At 40.2% G+C, this 26,974-nt stretch overlaps 1 protein-coding gene across 2 annotated transcripts; it reads right to left on the bottom strand.

The window, feature by feature from the left end:
- Positions 1-482: 482 nt before the first annotated feature.
- EIF3J (eukaryotic translation initiation factor 3 subunit J) lies at positions 483-25,596 on the bottom strand. Of its 2 annotated transcripts, none has more exons than XM_082450166.1 (8): positions 25,437-25,596; positions 25,247-25,350; positions 12,428-12,485; positions 11,831-11,919; positions 6,696-6,810; positions 4,009-4,170; positions 1,921-1,994; positions 483-1,570 (listed from the first exon to the last, which is right to left on the bottom strand). In XM_082450166.1, exons 1-8 carry the CDS (start codon positions 25,471-25,473, stop codon positions 1,439-1,441), a joined length of 771 nt encoding a protein of 256 aa, XP_082306292.1. In that variant the 5' UTR covers positions 25,474-25,596; the 3' UTR covers positions 483-1,438. The 2 variants fall into 2 exon arrangements, with proteins under 2 accessions (XP_082306292.1, XP_082306291.1); XM_082450165.1 differs by having other exon boundaries at positions 11,831-11,922; positions 25,437-25,595.
- Positions 25,597-26,974: the final 1,378 nt, after the last annotated feature.

Raw genomic sequence — 26,974 nt, 5'->3', positions numbered from 1 at the left:
GTGGTCTACACAGCTTTGATTGAGGCTCCTAATTCCTGTGTAAGAGAAATTTAAAATATTTTTTGCTCTGTCCCTACTTCTGATTCTGTGGCAGTTTCAAAAAAAAGACTCCAACCACAGATTTGGTTAAATTGCTTAAAAGAAAATATATAATAGAGACGATCACCCTCTATCTCTGCTTACAGCCACAACCTGAGTTATAAGTTCAATTACTCCAAATAAATAGTTCTTCTAGGTACTTAATTAGGCCTTAGTATCTAAACAACCAATTTCCCCAAATAAATAAGAAAAGGAAGGCAGCTCTATGCCTTTGTTGCTCTAGGGTGACACTATTAAGGACCTCACAAATCATTTTTGTTTTAAAACTACATCTACTCATCAAGCACTTATTAAGCTTTATAAGTATACAGAGAACTGTAGTCCCAAGAGCTTTGTTCTTTACTCTCCAAAAATATCTCTTGGGAGGTAACACAAAATTTAAGTCCTCACAATAGTGACTTTATTAAATTAGTTGCTTTATAAAACATTGCAGATGTCATAATTGTTAACATAACAATTTACCAAACTGTAGTTAAGTGGCGCAGTTTGCTGAACACGTTTTATAAAGGAAAGGAAATGCCAAAACCCTGTTAAAGCTGATCCACTGCAGCCTCAGAGAACAAAGATTTGTTTCTCAGACACTTAAATCAATCAGACAAATAAAATAATAGGTAAGGAGTTTCCCTCCCCCATCTGAAGCACTCCATCAGCAGAATAGTCTGATAAATAGAAACTAGACAGTCTGTGCATTCAAGAGATTCCACAACTTGGTAATGCAATAATGGAGAGGTTTACCTTCTTCAGCTTCAAAGTTGGAGGGTTTTGGTCATTTAATTTTTAAGTATCAAACTAGTGCTTTTCAGCCGCCGTATCTTCACTCTGAGATAAGCAGTCTTCTTCACAATGTATTTTTAATATCCTCACGCTCAATTTTAAAAGACAAAGCAACTTTAATACTAGGTGCACACCACATGCCCTTGCAGCAGACTGCTTTTCTTGACAAGTTATGAAGTAGTTCAAGGAGGTATGGTTAAGGCTGTATTACTGAATGGTGCTGGTAAATACTACACAATTTTTTGTCATGTTGCAACCTTTGTTTCCAATTTAGTGACTGCTGCTATGGAATCAGATAGCAACAACAACAACATTATTAGGTCTGTTTTTTTAAACTATGATTTAGTAGCAATGGAGGTTCCCAATTTTAACCCCTTGGCAGCAAGATCCAAGTTCCCTCATTTGCACATTAGCACCTAAGTAAGTGTCAAGGGGTTAATAACCAGCACAAAAGATACTGCACTTCTGATTGTAGCATTTGGCAGAACTGAAAGGAAAGGAAGTTGTGCTACATGTTGAAGGGATTGTGGGCAACAGAAAGAAGACACCAGGAGAAGATAAAACGTCACATGAAGTCTTCAAAATCTTGTACATATCCTCCATCATAACCACCATAATCTGCCAGATCATCTTTCATGGTAGCCTTTAATCCCCCTCCGGGAACCACACCTTTCTTCTTCTTTTTGGCTTTGCTTTGCTGAAGATGATAAAAGGAGAATTAATTCATGAGATTTTATCTACTATGGGCATCTTATATGGTACAGCAACCCTCATAGAGTCAACAAAGCTCTGCTTCCAGAAAAACCTTAGTTCTCTAAAGGAGATCCCACACCTGATCCAGAGAAATTTCTATTATTAATTCACAAAAACATGGAACATGTCTGTAAACAAAAGGATGGTAATGGCACTCATACTCCTGTTCTATTCCAATATAAATGGTATTGGTGAATTGCTTGACTTCTCAGGCTCCTACTACACTTGTTGAGAATATTATGCCTATACCCTGATCCTTGTGTAATACACATTTCCCACGCAGCTAGCTCTTACCTTTTCTTGCTTCTGTTTTTCACTGCAAAGTACAGTCAATGAATTGGTAATCTTTTTCAAGTCATCAATTTCCACTAAAAAAAAAAAAAATACCAGTAATTTTTAAGCATTTTGGAGAATAAGTAAAAGCAAAATATACATTCTTCCACAGTGTTATGAGAAATCTAATTTGTCCATCATTAACTTCGGTAACTTGGAAAGACTATTAATTTCTCCTGTTTAACATAACACGATGGAGAATCATTCAGTCTATGGCTAGGCTCACAGATCAGAACTGTTTAAAGTAAAATGGCAAACTCAGCAACAAAAATTTATAATAAACTGTAATTATATAATGACACTGCTCAACCAGAGAGAAACTAGAAATGTCTTTATAGCTCACAGTGCTCCCTACCATTTTTCCTTATCCGGTCTAAATACGCAGAGAATAACCATGACTTATGGAAATAAACATCCTTGATGCTCAGTGAGGAGTATCTGAATGAATATGTAACGACAATTCTTTTTTTTTTTTTTTAATTTATTTATTTATTTATTTATTTTTGGCTGTGTTGGGTCTTCGTTTCTGTGCAAGGGCTTTCTCTAGTTGCGGCAAGCGGGGACCACTCCTCATCGCGGTGCGCGGGCCTCTCAGTATCGCAGCCTCTCTTATTGCAGAGCACAGGCTACAGACGCACAGGCTCAGCAGCTGTGGCCCACGGGCCCAGCCGCTCTGCGGCATGTGGGATCCTCCCAGGCCAGGGCCCGAACCCATGTCCCCCGCATCGGCAGGCAGACTTTCAACCACTGCGCCACCAGGGAAGCCCTGTAACGACAATTCTTAAACCTACAGATGATAACTCCCCACCCCTCGGGGTCTCCATTTTCTAGCATAGGAACGAGAATGAAGATGGTAGTTATCTCAGAAATCTAAGTGCCCCACCAGGAAATAAGCCCGTTTAGTGGACAACGCATCCTTCCATCCTTATAAAAATATAAAGCTGGAAACAGACATGAGTTTTTAGCTACCCAAAAAAGTGTTCAGTCTGGTTAGAGAGCACCTTCAAAAACAGTAAAAATAGTATATGGAAAATAAAATACCAACTATGGGTATATCACTGATCAAATTCAGAACCTTCAGCTTAGTAATAATTTCCCAAAGAAAACCTAACTTAAAATTCATTGTGTAGGGACTTCCCTAGTGGCGCAGTAGTTAAGAATCTGCCTGCCAATGCAGGGTACACAGATTCAAGCCCTGGTCCGGGAAGATCCCACATGCCGTGGAGCAACTGAGCCCATACTCCACAACTACTGAGCCCACGTGCCACAACTACTGAAGCCCGTGCGCCTAAAGCCTGAGCTCCGCAACAAGACAAACCACCACAATGAGAAGCCCGTGCACCACAAGGAAGAGTAGCCCCCGCTTGAGGCAACTAGAGAAAGCCCGCGTGCAGCAATGAAGACCCAACGCAACCAGATTAATTAATTAAGAAAAAAAAAAAAACTCATTGTGTAGAATTTATTTTTCTCAATCTTAAAAACAGCGAACACTAGCAAAGGCATCCTTCCCACCTTAGTGCTATACCACCCCGGGTTGTCACTCCCATATCCCCTGCCCCCTGAAATATATGACTCAGAGCATGAAGCCAAACCCATGGACCCAGAGAATGGGTGCCAGCTCTGCTGAGCAACTTGCATCTGGTCATGGGCTTCCTCATTTATAAAATGAACAGACACACACTGTGGTCTCACTCAGGCTCTAAAATTCTGTATGATTTTCCCCAAAAGACACTTCGCTAGCTGCCGCCTCCAATGTATAATTAGATAAAATAAGAAACTAGTGTTTTATTAGCTGTTGTGCCAACAAGCACAGATGTCTCTTTGGGAAGCCACTGTAAAAACACTCAGAAGGCACCCTCAAAAAACAAAAACAAAACCGCTCAAACTCAATGTATATCTGCAGAACAACACTCCCAAGCTAACCGCTAAAAAGCAAATCTTAAATATATTAGAGCATCCCCTCCCCTCGAAAGTCAATCTCCATCCTCCTAAGTATGATGTGCCCCTACTTAAATCCATTCACAGAGGCCAGAGATTAGAATTACTTACATGAAATACACACATCTCGAACTAAGGCTTCCAAAAAACTGGCATAATATAGTGATTTTTCGTATTGTGTAATTTTATCTTTTAGTAACTTTCCAAACTCTGTGAAGTCATCCCTTGAAGATGGGTTCATAGCATCTATTCCATAAACTGTATTAATAACACCTGTAGGAGAAAGGGGACACAGAAAATATCAAAGATTTTTTTAAAGTTTAGAAACTAATTAGATACCTGAATAACCCTGTTATTTCATTCTAAAACAGAGGTTCTTAACCTGAGTCTACTGAAATCCTTGGACAGAATTCAAATGGTCTGTACATAATTACTGTATCACAGGTTATTTCAATATTTTGATACCTATTTCAATATAACAGGTTTCCTTTGTAAGTAAAATCCTGTGTATTTTATGCATTTAAAAACAGTATATTAAGAAGGGGCCCAAAGGCTTCACCAGACTGCCAAAGAGTCCCTGGCACAAAAGCGATGCTCTTAAAGCATCTGTCCAAGAACAGCCCACAGAGAAGTTGGGAGAGAAAGAAAAAAGCAAAGCAAACGAAGATGGTTTCTGTGAAAGTATCCAGCTAACTACAGAAGCTAAATAAGAGCAAACCATGTGTTAAATCCCAACAGAAAAATTAATCTGGCCTAAAAGGATTCTAGGCGATTAGACACTATGCTTCTGTATACTCCTCAATTATCAAGCAAATTAGTTGTTAACATTGATCCAGTACTTTAGTATGAGAAACACATTAAAATCCTATTAACCAAATGATCACTGTATGAATACATATTTTTGCCTTTTAATCTATAATTGGTGTCCCATCTTAGAATTTTATTACCACATAAACCCTTCTCTTTAATAAACACATGGGTGGCTTTTACCATGCTACAAAGACAGGATCGTGGCCAAGTGCTCTCTGTAATGAGGTGCATGTGGTTAAGACATGCCAAGCACTCGCCAGTGGAGCATCCATAGCAACTCCTGAGATTGCTAAAGACCCACTGAGAGATAAGGTCACACTTCCAGTGAAAAGGAGAATGATCGCTACAGTCAGCCTACTTGATCCATTTTAAAGAAGAAGGGTTGGGGGGGTGGAAATCAAAATAACTAGATCCTTCTTGGCTCTAGGTTTCATTTAAAAGTTATTTAACTGTTTCAGGACTTCCCTGGTGGCACAGTGGTTGAGACTCTGCACTCCCAATGCAGGGGGCCCGGGTTCAATACCTGGTCAGGGAACTAGATCCCACAGGCATGCCGCAACTAAGAGTTTGCATGCCGCAACTAAGGAGCCTGTGTGCCGCAACTATGACCCAGCACAAGCAAATAAATACTGAAAAAAAAAGTTATTTAACTGTTTCAACACAACATTCTACTCTGCAAAGCACTCAATAGACAACAACAAACTTGGTTAAATGAAGTGAGAATTTTAATTATTTCTCTGACCATGTTTCTTACATTACCCTCTGTGCCATGTAACTATCCCCCTGGAACACTCTGAACTTATTATCTATTTACAGAACCCTGAACATATCTTTTATCGTACACACTAACCACAGCTGCAGGCATGGCACACAGAAATGGAAGTCCTCTAAAGATAGGGCATGGTGAAGGCCAAGAAGGGGTACAGAAAGAAAGGACCCTGAGCACAAGAAGGCACAACCAAAGCTGAATGCCCCACTGGGACCAGCATACTATCGTCTAAATCTTATCCAGACATAAGACAACAGGACAGTCCTACAGTCAGTTCAATATTTAAGTCTCAAAGCTACAGACTTCACATTTCATCCAAATTTCATCCAGCAGATACATACATTTAAAGCAGCAATATACTTTATTTGGGTCCAATGACTTTTTATCTTTTTTTTTTAACATCTTTATTGGAGTATAATTGCTTCAAAATGGTGTGCTAGTTTTTGCTCTATAACAAAGTGAATAAGCTATACATACACATATATCCCCATATCTCCTCCCTCTTGCGTCTCCCTCCCACCCTCCCTATCCCACCCCTCTAGGTGGTCACAAAGCACCGAGCTCATCTCCCTGTGCTATGCAGCTGCTTCCCACTAGCTATCTATCTTACATTTGGTAGTGTATACATGTCCATGCCACTCTCTCACTTCATCCCATCTTACCCTTCCCCCTTCCCGTGTCCTCAAGTCCATTCTCTACGCCTGCGTCTTTATTCCTGTCCTGCCCCTAGGTTCTTCAGAACCATTTTTTTTTTTTAGATTCCATATATATGTGTTAGCATACGGTATTTGTTTTTCTCTTTCTGACTTACTTCACTCTGTATGACAGACTCTAGGTCCATCCACCTCACTACAAATAACTCAATTTCATTTCTTTTTATGGTTCAGTAATATTCCATTGTATATATGTGCCACATCTTCTTTATCCATTCATCTGTCAATGGACACTTAGGTTGCTTCCACAATGACTTTTTATCTTAATCATCTTTTATACAATACTCAAAATAAATTATTCAAAAATCTGAACATGTATCTCACTCTACCTTAAGTAATGAAATCTCAAATATAAACAAAAGAGATTAAAAACTGCTTTCTACTATCTAAATTAGCCAGTATCATGTTTCTTCAAAAAGGTGTTTTCTGAATTTTCGTAACTAGTAAGACTTCCACGGTGTTCACTTGGAACTTCAATACTGCACTGTTATCACACCCCCACTTACCAAAAGTTTCTTTCGCTAATTCGAGGTCTGACTCTTCCTGTAATTTCTTTAGCCGCAGTTTATCTGCTAATTGTTCGTCTGGTGTTAGCACTTTAGATTCTTCAGGTTCTTCTAACTAAAATGAGACAGCAATGAAGTTTTAAAAGGGCTGGGATTATAATGGACTCAGAACATTTCTGTATTGTATGAATTTTTTTTCTAGACACATATAAATAATAGCAAACACTTACAAAGTGTTTACTGTATTTCAGGCATTCTTTTAGATACTCTTATCCCAATTTTACAAGAAAAAAACCTGAGGCACAGAGAGGGTAAGCAACCTGCCCATGGTAACAGAGGGTTAACTCAGGTGGTCATGTGACAGAGTTCAGATTTGAAGACTGGGTTTATTTTATGGTAATTTTTTTAAATTAAGGAATTGAGATTGCAGACGAGTTGAAAATGGCACTCTCACATACTGTGGCTAAGACTGTATATTGAAACAACCTTTCTACGGTAACTTGGTAATATTTATCAAGTCTTAAAAATATTCTTATATGCTTTAATCAAATAATTCCACTTGTAGGTATTCATCTTAAGAAACCAAAGCTGCATACAAATATTTAACCAAAAGGAGGTCAAATGGGGTATTATTCATAATATCAAATAAATTTAGAGGTGACCTAAATGTTCCACAATAGAATGGTTAAATAAAGTAGATGGCACATCCATATGACAACACAATGTAGACAGAAAAAAAATTTTTTTCAAAGAATCAGAAAAACATTTCCCCCCTATTTATCTTTTTGTTCCACTTCTCTGAGATGACAGTTAACAGTTTAGTTTATATCCTTTCTATATACTGTGATATAATTTTCTACAACAAATATGTTACTACAAGGGGCTATCTTTGATAATATTTATCAAAGTGGGAAAAAGATGAAGGGAATTTGTGCCATTCATGGTTACCCATGCCTGTGCAGTTCGACGAGTTTGATTCAGAAGTCCACTTCTGAAATAGACCACATTTTATTTCTCATGGAGAAGATGAAATAAGAAAGGTCATGATGCCAAGTTAGGAAATCTCAGAACACTTTCTCAAAAGAAAAAGGGAAATATCTCAATTGTTTTAGTAGACATGAACATCATTAAGTATTTCCTGCATCAAAATTGAATATATCTTAACTCAACACTTGACCTAAGATAAAATTAATTTACTCAAACTAAGGTTTCTTTATGTTGGAGACTAATATCAAGATACAACAAAATAAGTATAATTCTAACTTCAATGACCAAGAAAAGAAAGATCAAATCAATACAACTTCTTAGACTGAGCTGTAAGAATCCATTGCTTGTTCTGATCATATAAATACACATGTAGGGACTTCCCTGGTGGTGCAGTGGTTAAGAATCCACCTGCCAGTGCAGGAGACACGGGTTCGATCCCTGGTCTGGCAAGATCCCACATGCTGCAGAGCAACTAAGCCCGTGTGCCACAACTACTGAGCCTGCGCTCTAGAGCCCGCGAGCCACAACTACTGAGCCCACGTGCCACAACTACTGAAGCCTGTGTGCCTAGAGATCATGCTCCACAACAACAGAAGCCACCACAATGAGAAGCTCGCACACTGCAATGACGACTAGCCCCTGCTCGCTGCAACTAAGCCCGTGTGCCACAACTACTGAGCCTGCGCTCTAGAGCCCGCGAGCCACAACTACTGAGCCCACGTGCCACAACTACTGAAGCCTGTGTGCCTAGAGACCATGCTCCACAACAAGAGAAGCCACCACAATGAGAAGCTCGCACACTGCAATGACGAGTAGCCCCCGCTCGCTGCAACTAGAGAAAGCCCTCACGCAGCAACAAAGACCCAACGCAGCCAATAATTAATTAATTAATTTAAAAACACACATGTAGGTATTTTTAGATACACAAATTATTAAAAAGAATCTAAAATGTTCCTGAATTGGGGGAAACAGACATTCTCACATACTGTTGGCCATGACAATTTGCTACTAAAAAGGAATTTTAGTAGCTGATTCCAGGCCTAAGGGAGTTTACCAGATAAGCTGGGCATTACATTTTTTTCTTTTAATTTTTATTTATTTTTGGCTGCACTGGGTCTTTGTTGCTGCACGCAGGCTTTCTCTAGTTGCGGTGAGCGGGGGCTACTCTTCGTTGCAGTGCGCGGGCTCTCATTGCGGTGGCTTCTCTTGTTGCGGAGCACGGGCTCTACGTGTGCGGGCTTCAGTAGTTGTGGCTTATGGGCTCTAGAGCGCAGGCTCAGTAGTTGTGGCACATGGGCTTAGTTGCTCTGCAGCATGTGGGATCTCCCCAGACCAGGAATCGAACCCGTGTCCCCTGCATTGGCAGGCGGATTCTTAACCACTGTGCCACCAGGGAAGCCCCAGGCATTACTTATTGTGCCAGAAAACAAGGAACCTTTCAAAGACTAATGGAGTTCTGTCAAAAGGATGAAGATAGGAACAGCTTAGAGGGACCCCTACTGTCCAATGTTGGAACAATTTCAGCATCAAAAATAATCGCTGTGGGCTTCCCTGGTGGCGCAGTGGTTGAAACTCTGCCTGCCAATGCAGGGGACACGGGTTCGAGCCCTGGTCTGGGAAGATCCCACATGCCGTGGAGCAACTGGGCCCGTGAGCCATAATTACTGAGACTGCACGCCATAATTACTAAGCCTGCGCGTCTGGAGCCTGTGCTCCACAACGAGAGAGGCCGCGATAGTGAGAGAGGCCACGATAGTGAGAAGGCCCACGCCCCGCGATGAAGAGTGGCCCCCGCTTGCCGCAACTGGAGAAAGCCCTCGCACAGAAACGAAGACCCAACACAACCATAAATAAATAAATTAATAATAATAATAATAATAATAATCACTGTATCTGAATGAAATGTATAAAAACCTGTAAGTCCATAAATTTACTCAAAAAGAAAAAATTAAAACCCACAAAATCGGGCTTCCTTGGTGGCGCAGTGGTTGAGAATCTGCCTGCCAATGCAGGGGACACGGGTTCGGGCCCTGGTCTGGGAAGATCCCACATGCCGCGCGCGGAGCAACTAGGCCCTGTGAGCCACAGCTACTGAGCCTGCGCGTCTGGAGCCTGTGCTCCGCAACAAGAGAGGCCGCGATAGTGAGAGGCCCGCGCACCGCGATGAAGAGTGGCCCCCGCTTGCCGCAACTAGAGAAAGCCCTCGCACAGAAACGAAGACCCAACACAGCCAAAAATAAATAAATAAATAAATAAAATAAATAAATAAAAATAAAAATAAGGGAGAGTGAAAGCATCCTCTCTCTTTCCTTAAAAAAAAAAAAAAAACCCCACAAAATCCCTCATTTTTCACCACTTAAAGTTATTATACCCCCTCCTTACTCTGAAAATTGGCAATTAAAAGAAAAGAAGCTTTTACATTTTCTAATACAAACCATATCCAAAGTAACCAAATAGCAAAAAAGAAAAAAAAGCCAGCCAATAAAAAAATGGAAGAAAAGTCATAGAATGAAAAACCACCATTCTGCAATCCCTTAAGAAATAATTAGGCAATGATCATCAATGACACTAAAACTACTGGGTGACAAGTTGATGTGAAACTGGCTTACCTGTAAGAAGAAATATGTAATTAATTTTACAACAGAAGGATCAGACTGTCACCAACTTAACCCAGTAATCAATTTTAGCATCACTAATAATAGGACAGACATTACATGACTCCTGATGTGTGTGATGCAATATGAAGCATACAGCATTACCTCTGAAGTATTCCAACCAAAAATGTTTAATCTGAATCCAATCAAACTTTCAGACTTCACCGCCAAGTTACAGGAAATTGTAACTACAAGGAAGCAATAAGACAAATCTAGAAGGTGGGGTGTTCTACAAGACAACTGCCCTACTCTCTTCAATAAGTCAATGTCATTTTAAAGAGAAAGACATACACTCTAAGAGACTTAGGATACATTAACAACAAAGTAAATGCAAGGTCCTTGTCTGAACAAACCATATGTAAAAACATTTTGGGACAATTAAAGAAATGTATATAAACTGAGTATTAGATGATGTTAAAAAATTATTGTTCATTACATTAGGAAAGTAATCACGTGAGAAACATTCTTGCTTTTTCAGAGATGTATACTGAAGTATTTAAAGGTAAAATGCATAATGTTTGTTATTTATTTGATTATATTTTAGCAAAAAAAAGAACAGATGAAGTATGGTAAAATATTAACAACTGTTAAATTTAGGTAATTTGTATGATTATCCATCATGCTATTTGCTTGAAATTTTTCTTAATGAAAAGTCAAGGGAATTCCCTGGTGGTCCAGTGGTTAGGACTGGGCATTTTCACTGCAGGGGCCCAGGTTAAAAATAAAATAAGAAAGCTCGCCATGATCTATGGCAAGATTTCCATGATATATTAAATAAAGCAAGGTGAAAACTATAAAAATTGGGAGGAATATGACTATACAGTTGTATACAAATGTACAAAGTCACCTTGGAGACATCATAAACCAATATTTACTTATGGGATAGAGGGAGAGAAACAGGACAAATGAGTGAAGAGTTGGGAGTGCTTCTTAATACCATTCTGATTTTTGAATCATGTAAATGTGTTTTCTATTCAAAAAGCAAGTAAATTAACACAAAATTCCTGATCTTGCTCCAAATAATCAAGAACAAAAACATTTATATAGCACATGGCAGAGAAATGGACACTTTCTGTATTCACTCAAAATGTACACTGCAAAAAAAAAAGACTAATCACAGCTAGAGAGAACTGCAGGCACTGACAAAAATCACTGATTATGGTCACACACAGTCATGTTCCCAAATGTCTGTGAAAACTTAAAAAGGCATTCTAATACATAAAGCTTCTGGGTTTGGTTTTTGCAAAAACTACAAATTCAGTTTGTTTGGGATCATCTTATCTGACGGTATCCATTTATAGTCCTTACAAAGCCCTTCAAATGATTAGGTAATATTGCCTATTAAGATACTGCACCGCTACTGATGTGAGAATTCTATATTTTAGAAAATAAATAGTACTTACTATTAGGTAATATTAGGTAATACTGCCTGTTAAGATGCTGCACCACTACTGATGTGAGAATTCTGTATTTTAGAAAATAAATAGTACTTACCCTCTTTTTAATTTCTTCTTGCCTTTTCTTCTGCTGCCGTTCTTTCTCTTTTATCTTCTCTGCTGTTTTTTTCTTTTCTGAAATTTTTACTTCTGAAAGTAATGTTTTAATCACAGTTATCTTGAATACTTGCCAGTTTATGAATGAGACAGACATGATACTTATATACTTCAAGAGACCAAACCTCACCCAGCTCCAATTTCGTATGGTGATTTCCTGGCAAATAAGAATAGGAAAGTTCTGGGACTCTTCCCTTCTCCTCTCTAATTTGACCCCTAAGATCCAAACATCTCCCTTCTTATTTCCCTACAGTCCTTTAGGCAGGACTTAGATCATTCAACTATGATGCCTTATCTTTTACTCTCTCCTTTAACAAAAACACTCAAACAGAAATGTGGCAGGTATCTAATCTGATTATGTTTTGAGGAGAGAGAAGAGATACAGGGAGAAGAGAATGAAGTGGGAATGGAAGGATGTTTGGTTTCTAAAAATAACCAAAATTTCCGATTTTGTAGGCATTTTCTCATTTGTCTTAACATAAGCATCAGATATTCACTAAGATATAAAACCAAAAATGGAAGAACCCCAATGGCTCACCTGGTTTTACTTCTGCTTCTTCTTTTTTTTCATCATCATCATCATCATCCCAGTTATCCTAAAGAAAAGGACCTCCATTAATAATTCTTGCATGTTTACTTTTCCATGTGATCTTTATTATCAGCTTGTCTAACTCCACAGAAACAAGTTTGTTGGGGTTTTTTTTGGTGTTGCATTAAATTTCTAAATTAATTTTGGGAGAACTGACATCTTATAATGTTGAACTGCCCTAGCCAAGAAAAAGGGCTATCTTTCCATCTGTTCAAGGCTACCTCTGTATCTTTCAAGAAGTGTTTTAAAGTTTCTCTTAGAGGTTTTGCGCATTTCTCTTTAGGTTTATTCCTAAGTATTTCATCATCTCTGTTGCCATTGTAAATAGGTTTTTTTTTCCTTTTATGTCCTCTAACCAGTTACTATTTTAGTATAGAAAACCTATTGGTTTTTTTATGTTAATTTTATATCTTGCTACCTTACTAAATTCATTTCACTTAAGTTAGTTCCATCATTGATTCTCTAGGGTTTTCCCAGGTATACTACCATATCATCTGCAAACAAGAGATAGCTTTATTCCTTCTTTACCAATTCGTGTGCCTCCACAGTTGATTTCTCTAACTGCACTGGCAAAACCTCTAGTACAGTGTTAATGAACAGTGGCAGAGAAAATGGGCATCATTGCTTTGTTCTTCTCTTAATGGAAATGCCTCTAGTGTTTTCCCCATTAAGTGCTATGTACCCCACCACATTTATGCAGTAAAATTTAATCTTTTCTTTTATTCCCTCTGGATTCCAAGTCAATTAGAAAGTCTTTTCTTTTTTTTTTTTAATTTGTTTATTTTATTTATTTATTTTTGGCTGTGTTAGGTCTTCGTTGCTGCACGCGGGCTTTCTCTAGTTGCGGCGAGCGGGGGCTACTCTACATTGAGGTATGCAGGCTTCTCACTGCGGTGGCTTGTCTTGTTGCGGAGCACGGGCTCTAGCCGCGCGGGCTTCAGTAGTTGTGGCTCGCGGGCTCTAGAGCGCAGGCTCGGTAGTTGTGGCGCACAGCCTTAGTTGCTCCGCGGCATGTGGGATCTTCCCGGACCAGGGCTCGAACCTGTGTCCCCTTCATTGGCAGGTGGATTCTTAACCACTACGCCACCAGGGAAGCCCAGAAAGTCTTTTCTTAAAGCAAGGAATTTTCTTCTAGAACATGTATGCTTTCATTGTTTTTTCATTTAGATCTCTGATCCACTGGAGGTTTTTCTTTTGTATGGTGTCAAGTATGGATCTAATTTTAACTTTTTCCAAATGGTTACCCACTGTCACAGCACCATCTATTGAAAAGTCCACCTTTCCAATATTTTCTAACTATAAATGGAGTATAATCTCTAAAAATTGTGAACCACTATGTTGTACACCTGAAACTTATAATATTGTAAATCAGCTATATCTCAATTTTAAAAAAAGTCCATCTTTGCCCTGTGATTTACCATATACTAAATTTTCTTAGGTACCTGGTCTATTTCTGTTTTCTATTCTACCCACTGGTCTGTTGTCTCTTCACGTACCAGTACCTACTGTTTTGATTAGAGGCTTTATCATATGTAAGCTGGGGCTAGTCACCCCTTGCAGGTTTTCAGGGTTTTTTTACTGTTTTCCTGGCCATTCTTGCACATTTGTTTTTCCATATGAACTCTTATATCAACTTGTCTAACTCCACAAAAAAGCTTCTCCATTAACAATTAAAACACAGGACAACCAAGCCAAAACTAACAGCCTCTCTTAAATAATTCACAGTTGTTTTAAATGAAAAATTGAGCAGTCTTTATACTTCTTACTTCCCCAAATGTAAAAGCATCCAACATTCTAGCTAATGGCTTGATTATTTCAAGCAATATTCCATACAACACAACCCTGGTTAATGAATTAAATCTTTATAAAAATTTAAGCCCAACACTATAAATCAACTATATTTCAATTTTAAAAAATTAAATTAAAAAAAAGTTAATCCCAGTATTAGAAAAGTCAAGAGCTGATCAACAGCTTCATGGAACCCACTCCCTAAATTGGGTGAGGCACTTTAAGGTGGATCTATACTGTCTTTTCTATGGCCAGCACAGTCACTGGGCTAAATATAAACCAATTATCAAACAATCTTCTAAAGGCTCCACAGAAGTTAGAAGGTTTAAGTTTAATAGAGAAAGACACAGCCCTTTGTTTAAATAGGCTTTAATCTATAGGTAGCCTGACCACTGTCTCAACAACCGCCAGGCACACCAGGACACGTCACTGGAAGCTGAGCCACAGCATGGCAGGTGCAAAGCAGGAGGCCCTGACGCTACTGGAAGATGCAAAGGCTGACTAATGTGCCATAACTATGACATCAAGCTTCTGGTTTTTAACAAGACAGGTCATAAATCTGAATCAGTCTAGGTATATAAACTAACCAAGCCTTGATTCTTAATAAAAATCTGTAAATCCAAAGAAATAAAAAATCCTGATTAAGGCTGCCATGGGGTCTGCAAGCAGTGGGAAGAACTTTGTACAAAAGCATTTTTATAACAACTTTACCTTCGCAATTTAACCCTTAGTTCATAGTTAACAAACAGAATGAAAGCAAACCAGCTAGTCATCGTTTGAACATCTAAGACACTAGATTAGAAATTAGACAGCAAATGTTTATATTACCCTGCTGGTTTGCTTAAGTGCTTGTATCAATACACCATAGTACAAAAGGAACCAGAGAGCTAAGTATAAAAGTTAACTACTACCAGGAGTTTTTTGTCATTTTATTCTTCACAGAACACAGGAAAGCTGGGTCTGTGAGTGATGTGCTGCCTAGATGGTGCTTCAGATAAAAGGACCATCTGCTTACTTCCAGGGGATGTTTATTTATAACTCCCTACTAATAACAGTGATGATGATAATAATAACAATAGATAGCATTTACTGAGGGCTGACTTTGCACCAAGCACTGTGCAACGTACTTTATGTTTTATTTTTACTTTTTAGAATAAAAAGAATAAAATACCTAGGAATAAACCTACCTAGGGAGACAAAAGACCTGTATGCAGAAAACTATAAGACACTGATGAAAGAAATTGAAGATGATACCAACAGATGGAGAGATATACCATGTTCTTGGATTGGAAGATTCAACATTGTGAAAATGAGTATACTACCCAAAGCAATCTACAGATTCAATGCAATCCTATCAAATTACCAATGGCATTTTTTACAGAGCTAGAACAAATCATCTTAAAACTTGTATGGAGTCACAAAAGACCCCGAATAGCCAAAGCAGTCTTGAGGGAAAAAAATGGAGCTGGAGGAATCAGACTCCCTGACTTCAGACTATACTACAAAGCTACAGTAATCAAGACAATATGGTACTGGCACAAAAACAGAAACATAGATCAATGGAACAAGATAAAAAGCCCAGAGATTAACCCACGCACCTATGGTCAACTAATCTATGACAAAGGAGGCAAAGATATACAATGGAGAAAAGACAGTCTCTTCAATAAGTGGTGCTGGGAAAACTGGACAGCTACATGGAAAAGAATGAAATTAGAATACTCCCTAACACCATACACAAAAATAAACTCAAAATGGATTAGAGACCTAAATATAAGACTGGACACTATAAAACTCTTAGAGGAAAACATAGGAAGAACACTCTTTGGCATAAATCACAGCAAGATCTTTTTTGATCCACCTCCTAGAGTAATGGAAATAAAAACAAAAATAAACAAATGGGACCTAATGAAACTTCAAAGCTTTTGTACAGCAAAGGAAACCATAAACAAGATGAAAAGACAACCCTCAGAATGGGAGAAAATATTTGCAAACGAATCAACGGACAAAGGATTAATCTCCAAAATATATAAACAGCTCATTCAGCTCAATATTAAAGAAACAAACACCCCAATCCAAAAATGGGCAGAAGACCTAAATAGATATTTCTCCAAAGAAGACATACAGACGGCCACGAAGCACATGAAAAGATGCTCAACATCACTAATTACTAGAGAAATGCAAATCAAAACTACAATGAGGTATCACCTCACTCCTGTTAGAATGGGCATCATCAGAAAATCTACAAACAACAAATGCTGGAGAGGGTGTGGAGAAAAGGGAACCCTCTTGCACTGTTGGTGGGAATGTAAATTGATACAGCCACTATGGAGAACAATATGGAGGTTCCTTAAAAAACTAAAAATAGAATTACCATATGACCCAGCAATCCCACTACTGGGCATATACCCAGAGAAAACCGTAATTCAAAAAGACACATGCACCCGAATGTTCATTGCAGCACTATTTACAATAGCCAGGTCATGGAAGCAACCTAAATGCCCATCAACAGACGAATGGATAAAGAAGTTGTGGTACATATATACAATGGAATATTACTCAGCCATAAAAAGGAACGAAATTGAGTCATTTGTTGAGAAGTGGACGGATCTAGAGACTGTCATACAGAGTGAAGTAAGTCAGAAAGAGAAAAACAAATATCGTATATTAATGCATGTATGTGGAACCTAGAAAAATGGTACAGATGAGCCGGTTTGCAGGGCAGAAGTTGAGACACAGATATAGAGAATGGACACCAAGGGGGGAAAACTGCGGTGGGGTGGGGATGGTGGTGTGCTGAATTGGGCGATTGGGATTGACATGTATACACTGATGTGTATAAAATTGATGCCTAATAAGAACCTGTAGTATGAAAAAACAAACAAACAAAACAACTAATACTAAACTTTCATTGGGTTATTTGTATGGAAATATGTTAATATAAATGTTTCAGACATTACATGCAATTTCTAAAAATCTTATATTTGTATTTGTATGGAAATATGTATGGAAATATGTTAATATAAATGTTTCAGACATTACATGAAATTTCTAAAAATCTTATATGTTCTGGTATAATGTTATAAGTCATAATCCTAGTTATTACTTTAAAATGTATATCTCAGAAATAACCAATTTTCTTGTCAACTGCATTATTATGAACTTTCATCAAATCTTTAACTGTGGTCATTTTTAAGTCTTTTGTCATTTACAGACAGTTCTGGGTGTACTCTGATGCTTTTGCAAATATGTTCCTATAAAAGGGTTTCATCTTCAAGAAATTCATGGAAAAGACTCTGACAAGTACAGGTTTCTGGTAACTGACTGTACTGCTGAACTGAGAATAAGCATTTTCAGAACTCTAATGAAAAACTGATGAACTCAAAAAAGTGCTAACAAAAGATCAAGATGAAAAAAAAAATTTAATTACATGGGACTGAGTGAACTGATGAGGATGAGTACAATTTTTGTGACTTTCTGTCTGAATTTAAAAAAAAAAAATCCCACAAGGACTCAGAGGCAAAGAATATACAAATCAATTTTCACTGCAAAGTAAAGGAGCTGTTACAGTGGAGGATTACTGGACTGAATGTCAATATTATGACATAGTATGAGTGTGTTTCAGGTTTGGTAATTGCAATCACTGTTGCTTTTGTTGTGGTCATCCATGTACAATGCTTGGTGTCAGTCTATTTATCTCTTGTAAAAATAAAATACAGTGTGTGTATGTGAAGAAAAAAAAAAAAAAAATTTTGGCTGCACAGAGAGGCTTGTGGGATTTTAGTTCCCCAGCCAGGGATTGAACCTGGGCCCTTGGCAGTGAGAGCACGGAGTCCTAACCATTGGAAAGCCAGGGAATTCCCCAAAGGACTTTACATATAGTAACAATTAACCCTCACAAAAGTTCTGTAAGTAAGGTGGTGTTATCCCTACTTTACATATAAGTACACTAAGGCCCAGAGATAGCTATCCCACAATCTGAATGGAAAAATAATGAAGGAACCTGTTTTGAACAGGCCAAAGTTCCTTTAAAGCGTCATATTAAACATGACTTCTTAACTGAGTGCTGAAGTATAAAATAAATGTCTGGGAACTAGGTCCCTCCACACCAAAATCTGTTCTTTCAATTAGTTCTGGAATGAGGTCCCCTGGAATTTCAAGGAACCCCATATCAAAGAGAAGGGTTACAGTACATACTAAGATATGCCCAGCTACAACTATGTCAATTATTCATCTCAAATTGCCTGTGCTAGATTTCCACTAATTTTAACAAATGAGTCTAGCAGCCTCTGGTACTAGGAGGCCAAGAAGGGAGAGGTATAGCTGGAAAGGAGCAGCTCCATCCCAGTAACTCCAACACAGAGAAACAGCACAACAGAGTAACATTTTTGTTCAATGCTGATGTGCCTCAGTTCCCTTTACCAGTAAAACATCACCCCACCCATATCACTGCTCCTTCAGTATCTCATTTGCACTAACTCTATGCCCCACCCCTACCCCGCCCTGGTTTCCCTATCAAAGAATAAACCTTATTCCAGACAGTCATTACATTGTCCCATCAGTGCAAGCATAACAAGGCTACCTAGAATTCCACCACAGAATGGATTTTAGTAGCAAAAACAGTGGTTCCTATCAATAAGTCCTGGAAACAGCCATGACATCTGCTCCTCAGTTCATAAAAGGACCATGAAAGGCACCCTCACCCCAGACTGCTTGAAACAGTAATAACTGCCCTGAAGTTATTCCTATACTGAGAACAAGTTCCTAAAGAAGGAGCATAGTGATGTCAGCAAAAAGAGACTGGCCATACTTCCAAATAGATGCAATCCCAAAAGCAGAAGGCCAGGTAGCTTTCCTCCAGAACTTAAGAGTTTTTGCATCCTTAGTTATAAAAGTAAATGTATAAAAGTAGACGAACGTCTACATCTGCCCAATTTTCCATAAACGTCAGGACTTTGTAAATGCTGACAATAAATTCAGATAAAATGTTAAGAAGGGTTCCAAGAGAAACACCTAAAATGAACACTTAAAATAGGGAGTTAAGTCTATAATTTAGTAAGCCCTAAATGGTTGTTTTTGGTTCAAAAGATTACCTATAAATATCCAGTTACATTCTTTACCCAATTATCATTGGTAGCCAATAACTCTTCCAACTATAATATCCAATCTATCTCCAAAAGTATTAACCAGGCTGCTCTCCTAAAATGGCCAGCTTCCTTAGAAGAGAGGCTGTTGATAAACTACTCGCTTATCTATACTCATGTTCTACAGACACACACCCAGCATCATTTGAGCCACTTCTCTGAGAGATGGCTGCTTTTCAAGTTTAAAACCTGCTTCCCAATCAAATATGACTAAGAATTGAAAACATAACATAAAAAATTTAAACCCTGCTTTCTTTTTATTCTTAATAATGCAGCCAATAGTTGGCCAGTCTGTCATTTTTATAATGTACAACTACAGAATGTCACATGCAATGAGAGAACACATTTAGGGCTGAAAATGTTTTCCAACTTAAGCAAGATATATTTATAGATCGTCAAATAGAAGTAGCTTCAAATGAGCAGTAAATTTCTTCTGTCCCATAGCAATAGCCCATTAACTAACATATACTCCTCCCCCTTTCTTTAGTTTGGTTTAGATAAAGCATAATCTCTTGCAGTAAGAGTCATTTACTGGTGTTCTGTAAGCTGTACCAACCTGCTCTGAGAAGCCTCAGAACTCTGTAGTCAGCTCCTGCCATGGCTAGACCTGCCAGGAAAGTTTAGTTTTTAAAAGAAGCCCAAATATTCTTTCATCACCTCAAAACTATGATGGTCTCTGGAAGCCAAGGTACCTCTCTCAATAAATTCTACTTCACTTAATTCAATTCATTAAGTTTTTAACACCCTACTATGTGGCTCAGCACTCTGCTAAATTCCATCTGAATGCTGACCTGTCTCATATTTGGAACTGTTATCAATTCTACTTTAAATTCCTGGCTAAGCTAGATCAAGAACAAGACACTGAACTCTAAACAAGTGGCTTATTTATTTTCAATGGTCCAGCATGACAAACATATTAGGTAAACATTTTTCAGTATTTTTTTTCTGCCTTTTAAATTCTTAAGATGTCATTTATTTTGTTTTTCTTTTAAAAAGGAAAAAACAAAAACAAAACAAAAAAGGTAAAAGGAGATTCAAATTGCAAAACAAAGGAGAATACAGAGGCACAAGTGGAGGAGTTGTTTACTCGATAGAAACAAGGTAGCCGAGTTTAATTATGGCGAACTGGGTAGGGGGCCCGGAGGGGGTAATGGATGCCTTATTGTAAAAATAACCGTCCTAACTAAACATGCTTCCTAACTAAAAACTTACTAGTTTATAAAAAAAACTGTCAGGGTATTGAAATGATATAATTGGTATTTTCTTCAAAATAATCTGGTTGGGGGAGGAAAGCAGTAAGTGGGGATATAGAAGATAAAAGATTGGTCATGGTTTCTTAAAATTTTATTTTTCTTTATTTTATTTTTTGGCTGTGTCGGGTCTTAGTTGTGGCACGCAGGCTTCTCTCTAGCTGTGGTGTGCAGGTTCTCTCTCTAGTTGTGGCGCGTAGGCTCCAGAGTAGGTGGGCTCTGTAATTTGCAGCACATGAGCTCTCTAGTTGAGGCGTGTGGGCTCAGTAGTTGCGGCACGCAGGCTTAGTTGCCCCGTGGCATGTGGGATCTTAGTGCCCTGACCAGGGATCGAACCTGTGTCCCCTGCATTGGAAGGCAGATTCTCTACCACTGGACCACCAGGGAAGTCCCTGGTCACGGGTTTATTAAACTTTTCTTTCCACTTCTGTATGTGTTTAGAACTTCTCATAAGTTACACACACACACTTCCAGATACCCATTTCCTAGCAAAATGCCACCTTCTGAGAACTTCCCAGCAATCTCCAATTTCTTTGAAATACAGATCCCCTACTTCAGAAGTAATGTTTCCAACGCTTAAAAATGTCCTTACTCTGGTAGATTTAAACTATTAACCAGGATAGGATCCTAACAGACAGTTGAATGGGCACAATGAGGCAGGCAGTTTTCAACTAAGTCAGCTCTCTAGGATCTTTTAAAGAAATTCTGTAATAACATTACAGAAGCAAATGTCTGAGATGCTTGATCAAAGCCATAAGTTTTCTCAAAACAAACTCTACACACTCTGAATAAATCTAGCTTCTAATCTGTTTTACTGAAATGATGGGATACTAGTAAAATGGAGTAAAAGTTGTATTGTTCCAGCTTGCAGTGGGTAGGTACTCACTGCCTTCTTTCTTTCTTTTTTTCCATGTATCTATTTGGCTGCGTTGGGTCTTCACTACTGCGCATGGGCTTTTCTCTCGTTGTGGCAAGCGGGGGCTACTCTTTGTTGCAGTGCACGGGCTCTAGGCGCACAGGCTTCAGTAGTTGTGGCACGTGGGCTCTAGAGAGCAGGCTCAGTAGTTGTGGCACACGAGCTTAGTTGCTCCGCAGCATGTGGGATCTTCCCGGACCAGGATCGAACCCGTGTCCCTTGCACTGGCAGGCGGACTCTTAACCACTGCACCACCAGGGAAGTCTGTGCCTTCTTAATCAACACAGCCTACACACCATTCCAGCAATGGGGAAGGAGTCCAGAGATATATGCCAAGCAAACAATTCCTCCCACTGCCTCTGCATAACATCAGAATAGTACAGAAAGGGAATATAAAGCTAATGTGACATGAAAGTACGCTCCCTAGTTCTCACCTTTTCACTGGGAAGAAGCATAGACTCCCCCACCCCCATGAATATTAAAAATTCTACAGTTTCACCTAAATGCACTGCCACTTTCAGATAGCTATTTGAAAAGTCAAGGGCAGCAAAATGCTCTATCTACTGAAAGACAGTAAACTACTGAAGCAAGTTACTGTAACGAAGACCTCAGTTTTCCTTTCATTTCTCAGGACACTACAAATGACATTAAACCTATACTCTTAAAGGTTAAACACTAGATGCTGACATAAACTGAAGAACTTACTGTTTCTACATACCTTACTTTTGAAGGACTTTTCAAAAATTCACATACTGTATTATTTAAGGACTATGATTATTCGCTCTCATGGAAACTAAACCTTGTTAGCATCTCCTTACAAAAGGATTAAACGCTAAAACATTAGAAATCAGAAATTTGGTATTATAGGTATCCCTCACTTTTTAAAGTTCACTTTATGCCACTTCGCTTTTTCGAATGACCTTCATTAATAACTGTGCTCGCTAAGTAAAAGAAATCCAAAGAGGATTTTCGCTTTTATTACAAGTGAAAATAGCATTTGTTTTTGCACTGAGCCATTATAGAGGCAGCGTGCACCCAAGCAGCAAGAGTGGCACCGCCAAGGCCAAGCTCCTTCTCCACCAAGCTGCTCAGCATCTCAGCATCAAGCTGTCATAGCTTTGAACTGTGTCTGCGAGCATCTGTGCTTTACCTTGATTCATCTTGTGCATTTGTTAGCAAGATGTGTCCTAAGGCAATTGCTTCTTTCAGCTTAGGGAAGGTTTCATAGGAATGCTCTACTTTCGGATAGCAGGGAAAACCTGTACTCACTACCATTCAAAGTGACAAATTTCAACTCTAGACTGGTAACCTCTGAGCAAGCAAAAACTTGCTTGATAACCATGGTCATTCAGTTCAAAACAAAAAATTCACAGTAAACAGCCACCGTGGAGAGAACTTACTCCTACTGAGCTTAAGAAAGCACAAAAAAATGTGGCACAAAAATAACCCCAGCTACTCGATCTAAACAGCCTAAAGATATTTTCCATTAGCCAGAAAAATATTCTCTCTTGCAGAGAGAGAGAATTAACATTTACTGAGTGCCTACCAAGTGCCAGGCAACTCTGCTTAATGCCTGACATATTATCTCATTTAAAGTGCAAAATAATCCTCTGAGGTAGCTTCTGTAATGACAAGATTGGGAAATGGAAGAGAAAAAAAAAGGATTAAAAAACTGGTTCATGACCACAAACAGAAAATGTCAAGGCAAAAATATAGATCCAGGTCTGTCTATTCCAAACTACTAGGAATCAGACTACTCCATGAACACCTTATCTTGGAAATCTTGGAGAAACTGAACAGAAATAAACCAGCATTTCAACATGGAAATAAAATGGACAAGTTCAGTTTTCTACTCCAATATCAACTTCAAAGTTTATGTAAAAGAAATAAGCTACTTGTATAAAAGAAAGAAATTCTGCACTAAAAGAGTGCAAAGAGGCGAGATGACCTTTAGGATACATAAGATTTACCTTTTTGTAAATAAGATTTACAACTTATAAATCTCCAATATTAGTTCCAAGTGGTAAGAATTATATTTATCAGGATTGACACCATTTAGATACAATAGTTTCAGTCAGGCTTCTTCATGATATCAGTCTAGACTACTTCATTCAAACTTCATTTTCTGGTAATTCTTTTCTGATTTCTCTAGTCGTTTCTTCTCACTTATTCCCAATTTTCATAACAGATGTCTTAACTCCTACATCCACTCTGCACAGAAAAAGTGAAAGGACAAATCTGAACTAAAGGCTCAAAACAGAAAATCTGCTACAATGTAGGGAGGTAACTAATATCTTGCAATGAGGCTGATAACACAATCCATTCCCATGTCTATACAACATTTAAATGAAGCATTTAAGTATCTTCACAATAGTATTGCTCATTTATTAACCCCAAGATTTGCAAAGCTCAGGTCATCCCTGAACCTCAGGCTGTTCAATGAATTGGACATCCACCTCATCAGACTCAGGTAAAATGGGTAAAATGTAACAAAAGCAGTATTAACACAAAATTCAGAGTGATTACCTAGCTTAAATTTTTTTCAACCCAAGCAGAAGGATTTGTAGGGTTGTTAGCATGAGCTGAAGGGTAGAAGTTAGAAGAGTAAAACATTCACTAAATGAATCGAAACCATAAAAAACCATTTTCCAACTCATACTAAACTTTATCTTCACAAAAATAAAAAGATTTTGAGAACTCTGTTAATAAGAGTCTTAACATTCTGTGCTTGAGACTTTTGTAGCTACCTGAAAAACAAAAACGAATGCAGTAGGCATAATGTCATCTGAAGCTGCATCTAAAGCCCCCAGGAGTTCTCAAAAACAAACGAAGATGGTAAATCGGGTTCAAATCTACAAGGCATAGGAAAAACAAACAACCACCAAAAAAACACAAAACACTGACTCCCTCGTCTTCTCCAACCACCAAATCTTCACTATTCCCTTACGCGTTCGTGTGTAGATGAATAATAGGTCGCTGTGTGGACTACCCAGGTTTCTCATAACTAATTGCTAGCTATCTCAGTACTCAGTTCATCCTTTTACCACAGGATGCAAGAAGGGAGGCTAAAAATTACTGCATTTGTGTGGGGGGGGGGGGGGAAGTGGCTGAAATTAAACCACAATATTTCACTCATTCAACACCTCAAACAAACTCTACAAATGGGCCTTCAGGGATATAAATGAGTTATTGGCCCCGGGGAGACCTGAGCTTGAAAGGGCAGGTGGGTTGCAAGACTTTCCATATGGGATAAGCCAGGGGCTCCATTCTCAGCTTCCCAGTCTCATCCCCGCGAGCAACTCCGGACCGCGAAGTTTGCACGTGGGCCGGTCCAGTCCCTGCTGTCACCTCCCGTCCCCAGTTGGCGGGTGGGTTCCAGGCCGGAGAGCAGACCTTCAAAGAAGGGCTGGGCCCAGGGCTAAGGCTAGGGCTGGGGCCGGCGACTCGCCAGGGAAGTTCAACAGACCACGCTGCCCGCCTCCGGCCCATATGGCCGGCGAAAGGAGGGGAACAGGTCACCGCCAGGCCCTACGCTCCCGCCTAGACCCACGGCCCGCAGGCCCGGGCGGCGCCCCTGGGCCCACAGTCCGTCCGCCCGCCCGTCGGCGGGCAACTCTGCCCGCGACGGCGCCAGCCCGCTCCAACACTGCTCGGAGCCCCGGCCCGCACCCACCTTGACGTCCTCGTCCTCGTCCTCGCCTTCCCAGCGGTCCCCGCCGGCGGTGCCGCCGCCCCCCACCTTCCGCACCGGGTCTTCCACGGAGAACGTGTCCGCGTCTACGAAAGAGAGCGAGCCACGTTAATGCCTGCCTGGGCGTGGGGCCAGCGCCGGCCCGGGCCCTGCCCCCGGAACTTCTCCTCACCCCAGGAGTCGGAGTCCCCCGCCGCTGCCGCCGCCATCTCGAGCCGGGTGTAAGCGTGTGCGAGTAGAGAGCGAGCAAAGAGTTAGCACGGCGGAGGTGACTCACTGGATCTGCTCTCGTTGGCCGGCGCAGGGCACGCTGGGACCTTGGCTGACTGAAAGCCAGGGCCCAGGCCCCGCCCCTTCTGGCGGCTGCTGGGGCGACGTGCGCGCGGGCCGGAAGGGGGCGCGGAATGCGGCGGGCGAGGCGGAGCGTCCTGTACTCCACGCCCCGGGGAGGTCCTGTGGGCTAGTGGGGTGGGGAGAGAGGAAGCGGCAGAGGGAAGGCACCCAATCCTGGGCCCTGGGAAGGAAATGTAAGTGCGAGGAAGTTAGCAGGGCGGTACCTTGCCTGGCGCTGGGCTCTCGCCTGCCCTCTCCACCCCTCCCCTGCCAACCCCATCCGCGCCCCTACCAGTCGGATGCGCCATTCCTCTGGTCACACGGATCGCCACTCGCTGCCGCTGGCTGATACCTAGGAGACCCACAGCCTCTCCACGCCTCACTCAGAAGCGGGCTCTGAACTCCACGCCCACCTGTGGGGGCGGTGGATTGGCCTCCCAGATCCCTGGAGGGCGCGGTTGCGCTGGGCGAGGTGGGGTCCCTCTGGAAGCCGGGGTACGCAGGGCTCCCGGGAAGAAGCGAGCGGAGAGGGCTGAGCTCCTGGCAGCCTTCCTAGCCCGGGTGCTCAGAGTCAGCTCCTGGCACACTTGCCTCCAGTTCGTCATGAAGGGATCGAAGGCAGCCCCCAGTGCTCAAGGATTTTCCCTTCCTTTGAGCTCCTGAAGCCAATACATGATTCATTCTTTCGCAGAATAATTTCGGAACTCGGTCTGTGCTAAGCATAAACTCTAGCCTTGCCCTAAAGGAGCGCACAATCAAGTAGCAAAAATAGACATGTAAACAAATTTCGACGCAGTGCGATGACCGCAACAAAAAGAAGCATTGCGAGGTTAAATGTAAAAGGGTAACATTAACCGCGGGGGGCGGGCGGGGAGCTCTAGGCTACATGAAAGGCTTCGGGAGGGTAAGCACTGCAGTAACGAGTTTTAAAGACCAAGTGAAATTTGCTCCAGTGCATTTCCAGTAGAAAGATTGCATGTGATCCCTGATCTGACTGAATGGCGCAATTGGAGATAAGCTGAACAGGTAAACTGATCGTAATAAAGGGTTTAAGATGGGTTAACCTTCACTCTGTCCTTTGGGCCATTGGGCTCCACTGCAGGATTTTCAGAGGCGTGCAGTTTCAGATATTTTTATTTTGTTTTTGTTGTTTTCTTAATTTATTTTTGAATATGTAACACGTACTTGGTACAACGTTCAGGTTATAAAAGGGTATACACAGTGATCAGCCATTCTGTTTTTTCTGGTGGCAACTATTGTTTCCCACTTCTTGTGTACCTTTTCAGAGTCTACAAATAGTACACATTTTATAAAAGATGGTCTTCCAAAAGATATCCTACAGCCCACTTACTCAAAGTTTGCTCCTGATCAGCAACA

Source organism: Balaenoptera physalus (genome assembly GCF_965194825.1).
Source record: "Balaenoptera physalus genome assembly, chromosome: 2".
NCBI lineage: Eukaryota > Metazoa > Chordata > Mammalia > Artiodactyla > Balaenopteridae > Balaenoptera > Balaenoptera physalus.
This window is presented reverse-complemented; position numbering and strand designations above follow the sequence as displayed.

Excerpts from the sequence above, each read along its gene's own strand:
- EIF3J (XM_082450165.1), bottom strand. The coding sequence starts at position 25,473 with ATGGCGGCGGCAGCGGCGGGGGACTCCGACTCCTGGG. Across the intron at positions 1,995-4,008 it reads TCGAGATGTGTGTATTTCAT|TGGAAATTGATGACTTGAAA; the intron begins GTAAGTAATTCT and ends TTTTTTTTTTAG. Across the intron at positions 1,571-1,920 it reads AAAAACAGAAGCAAGAAAAG|CAAAGCAAAGCCAAAAAGAA; the intron begins GTAAGAGCTAGC and ends TATCATCTTCAG.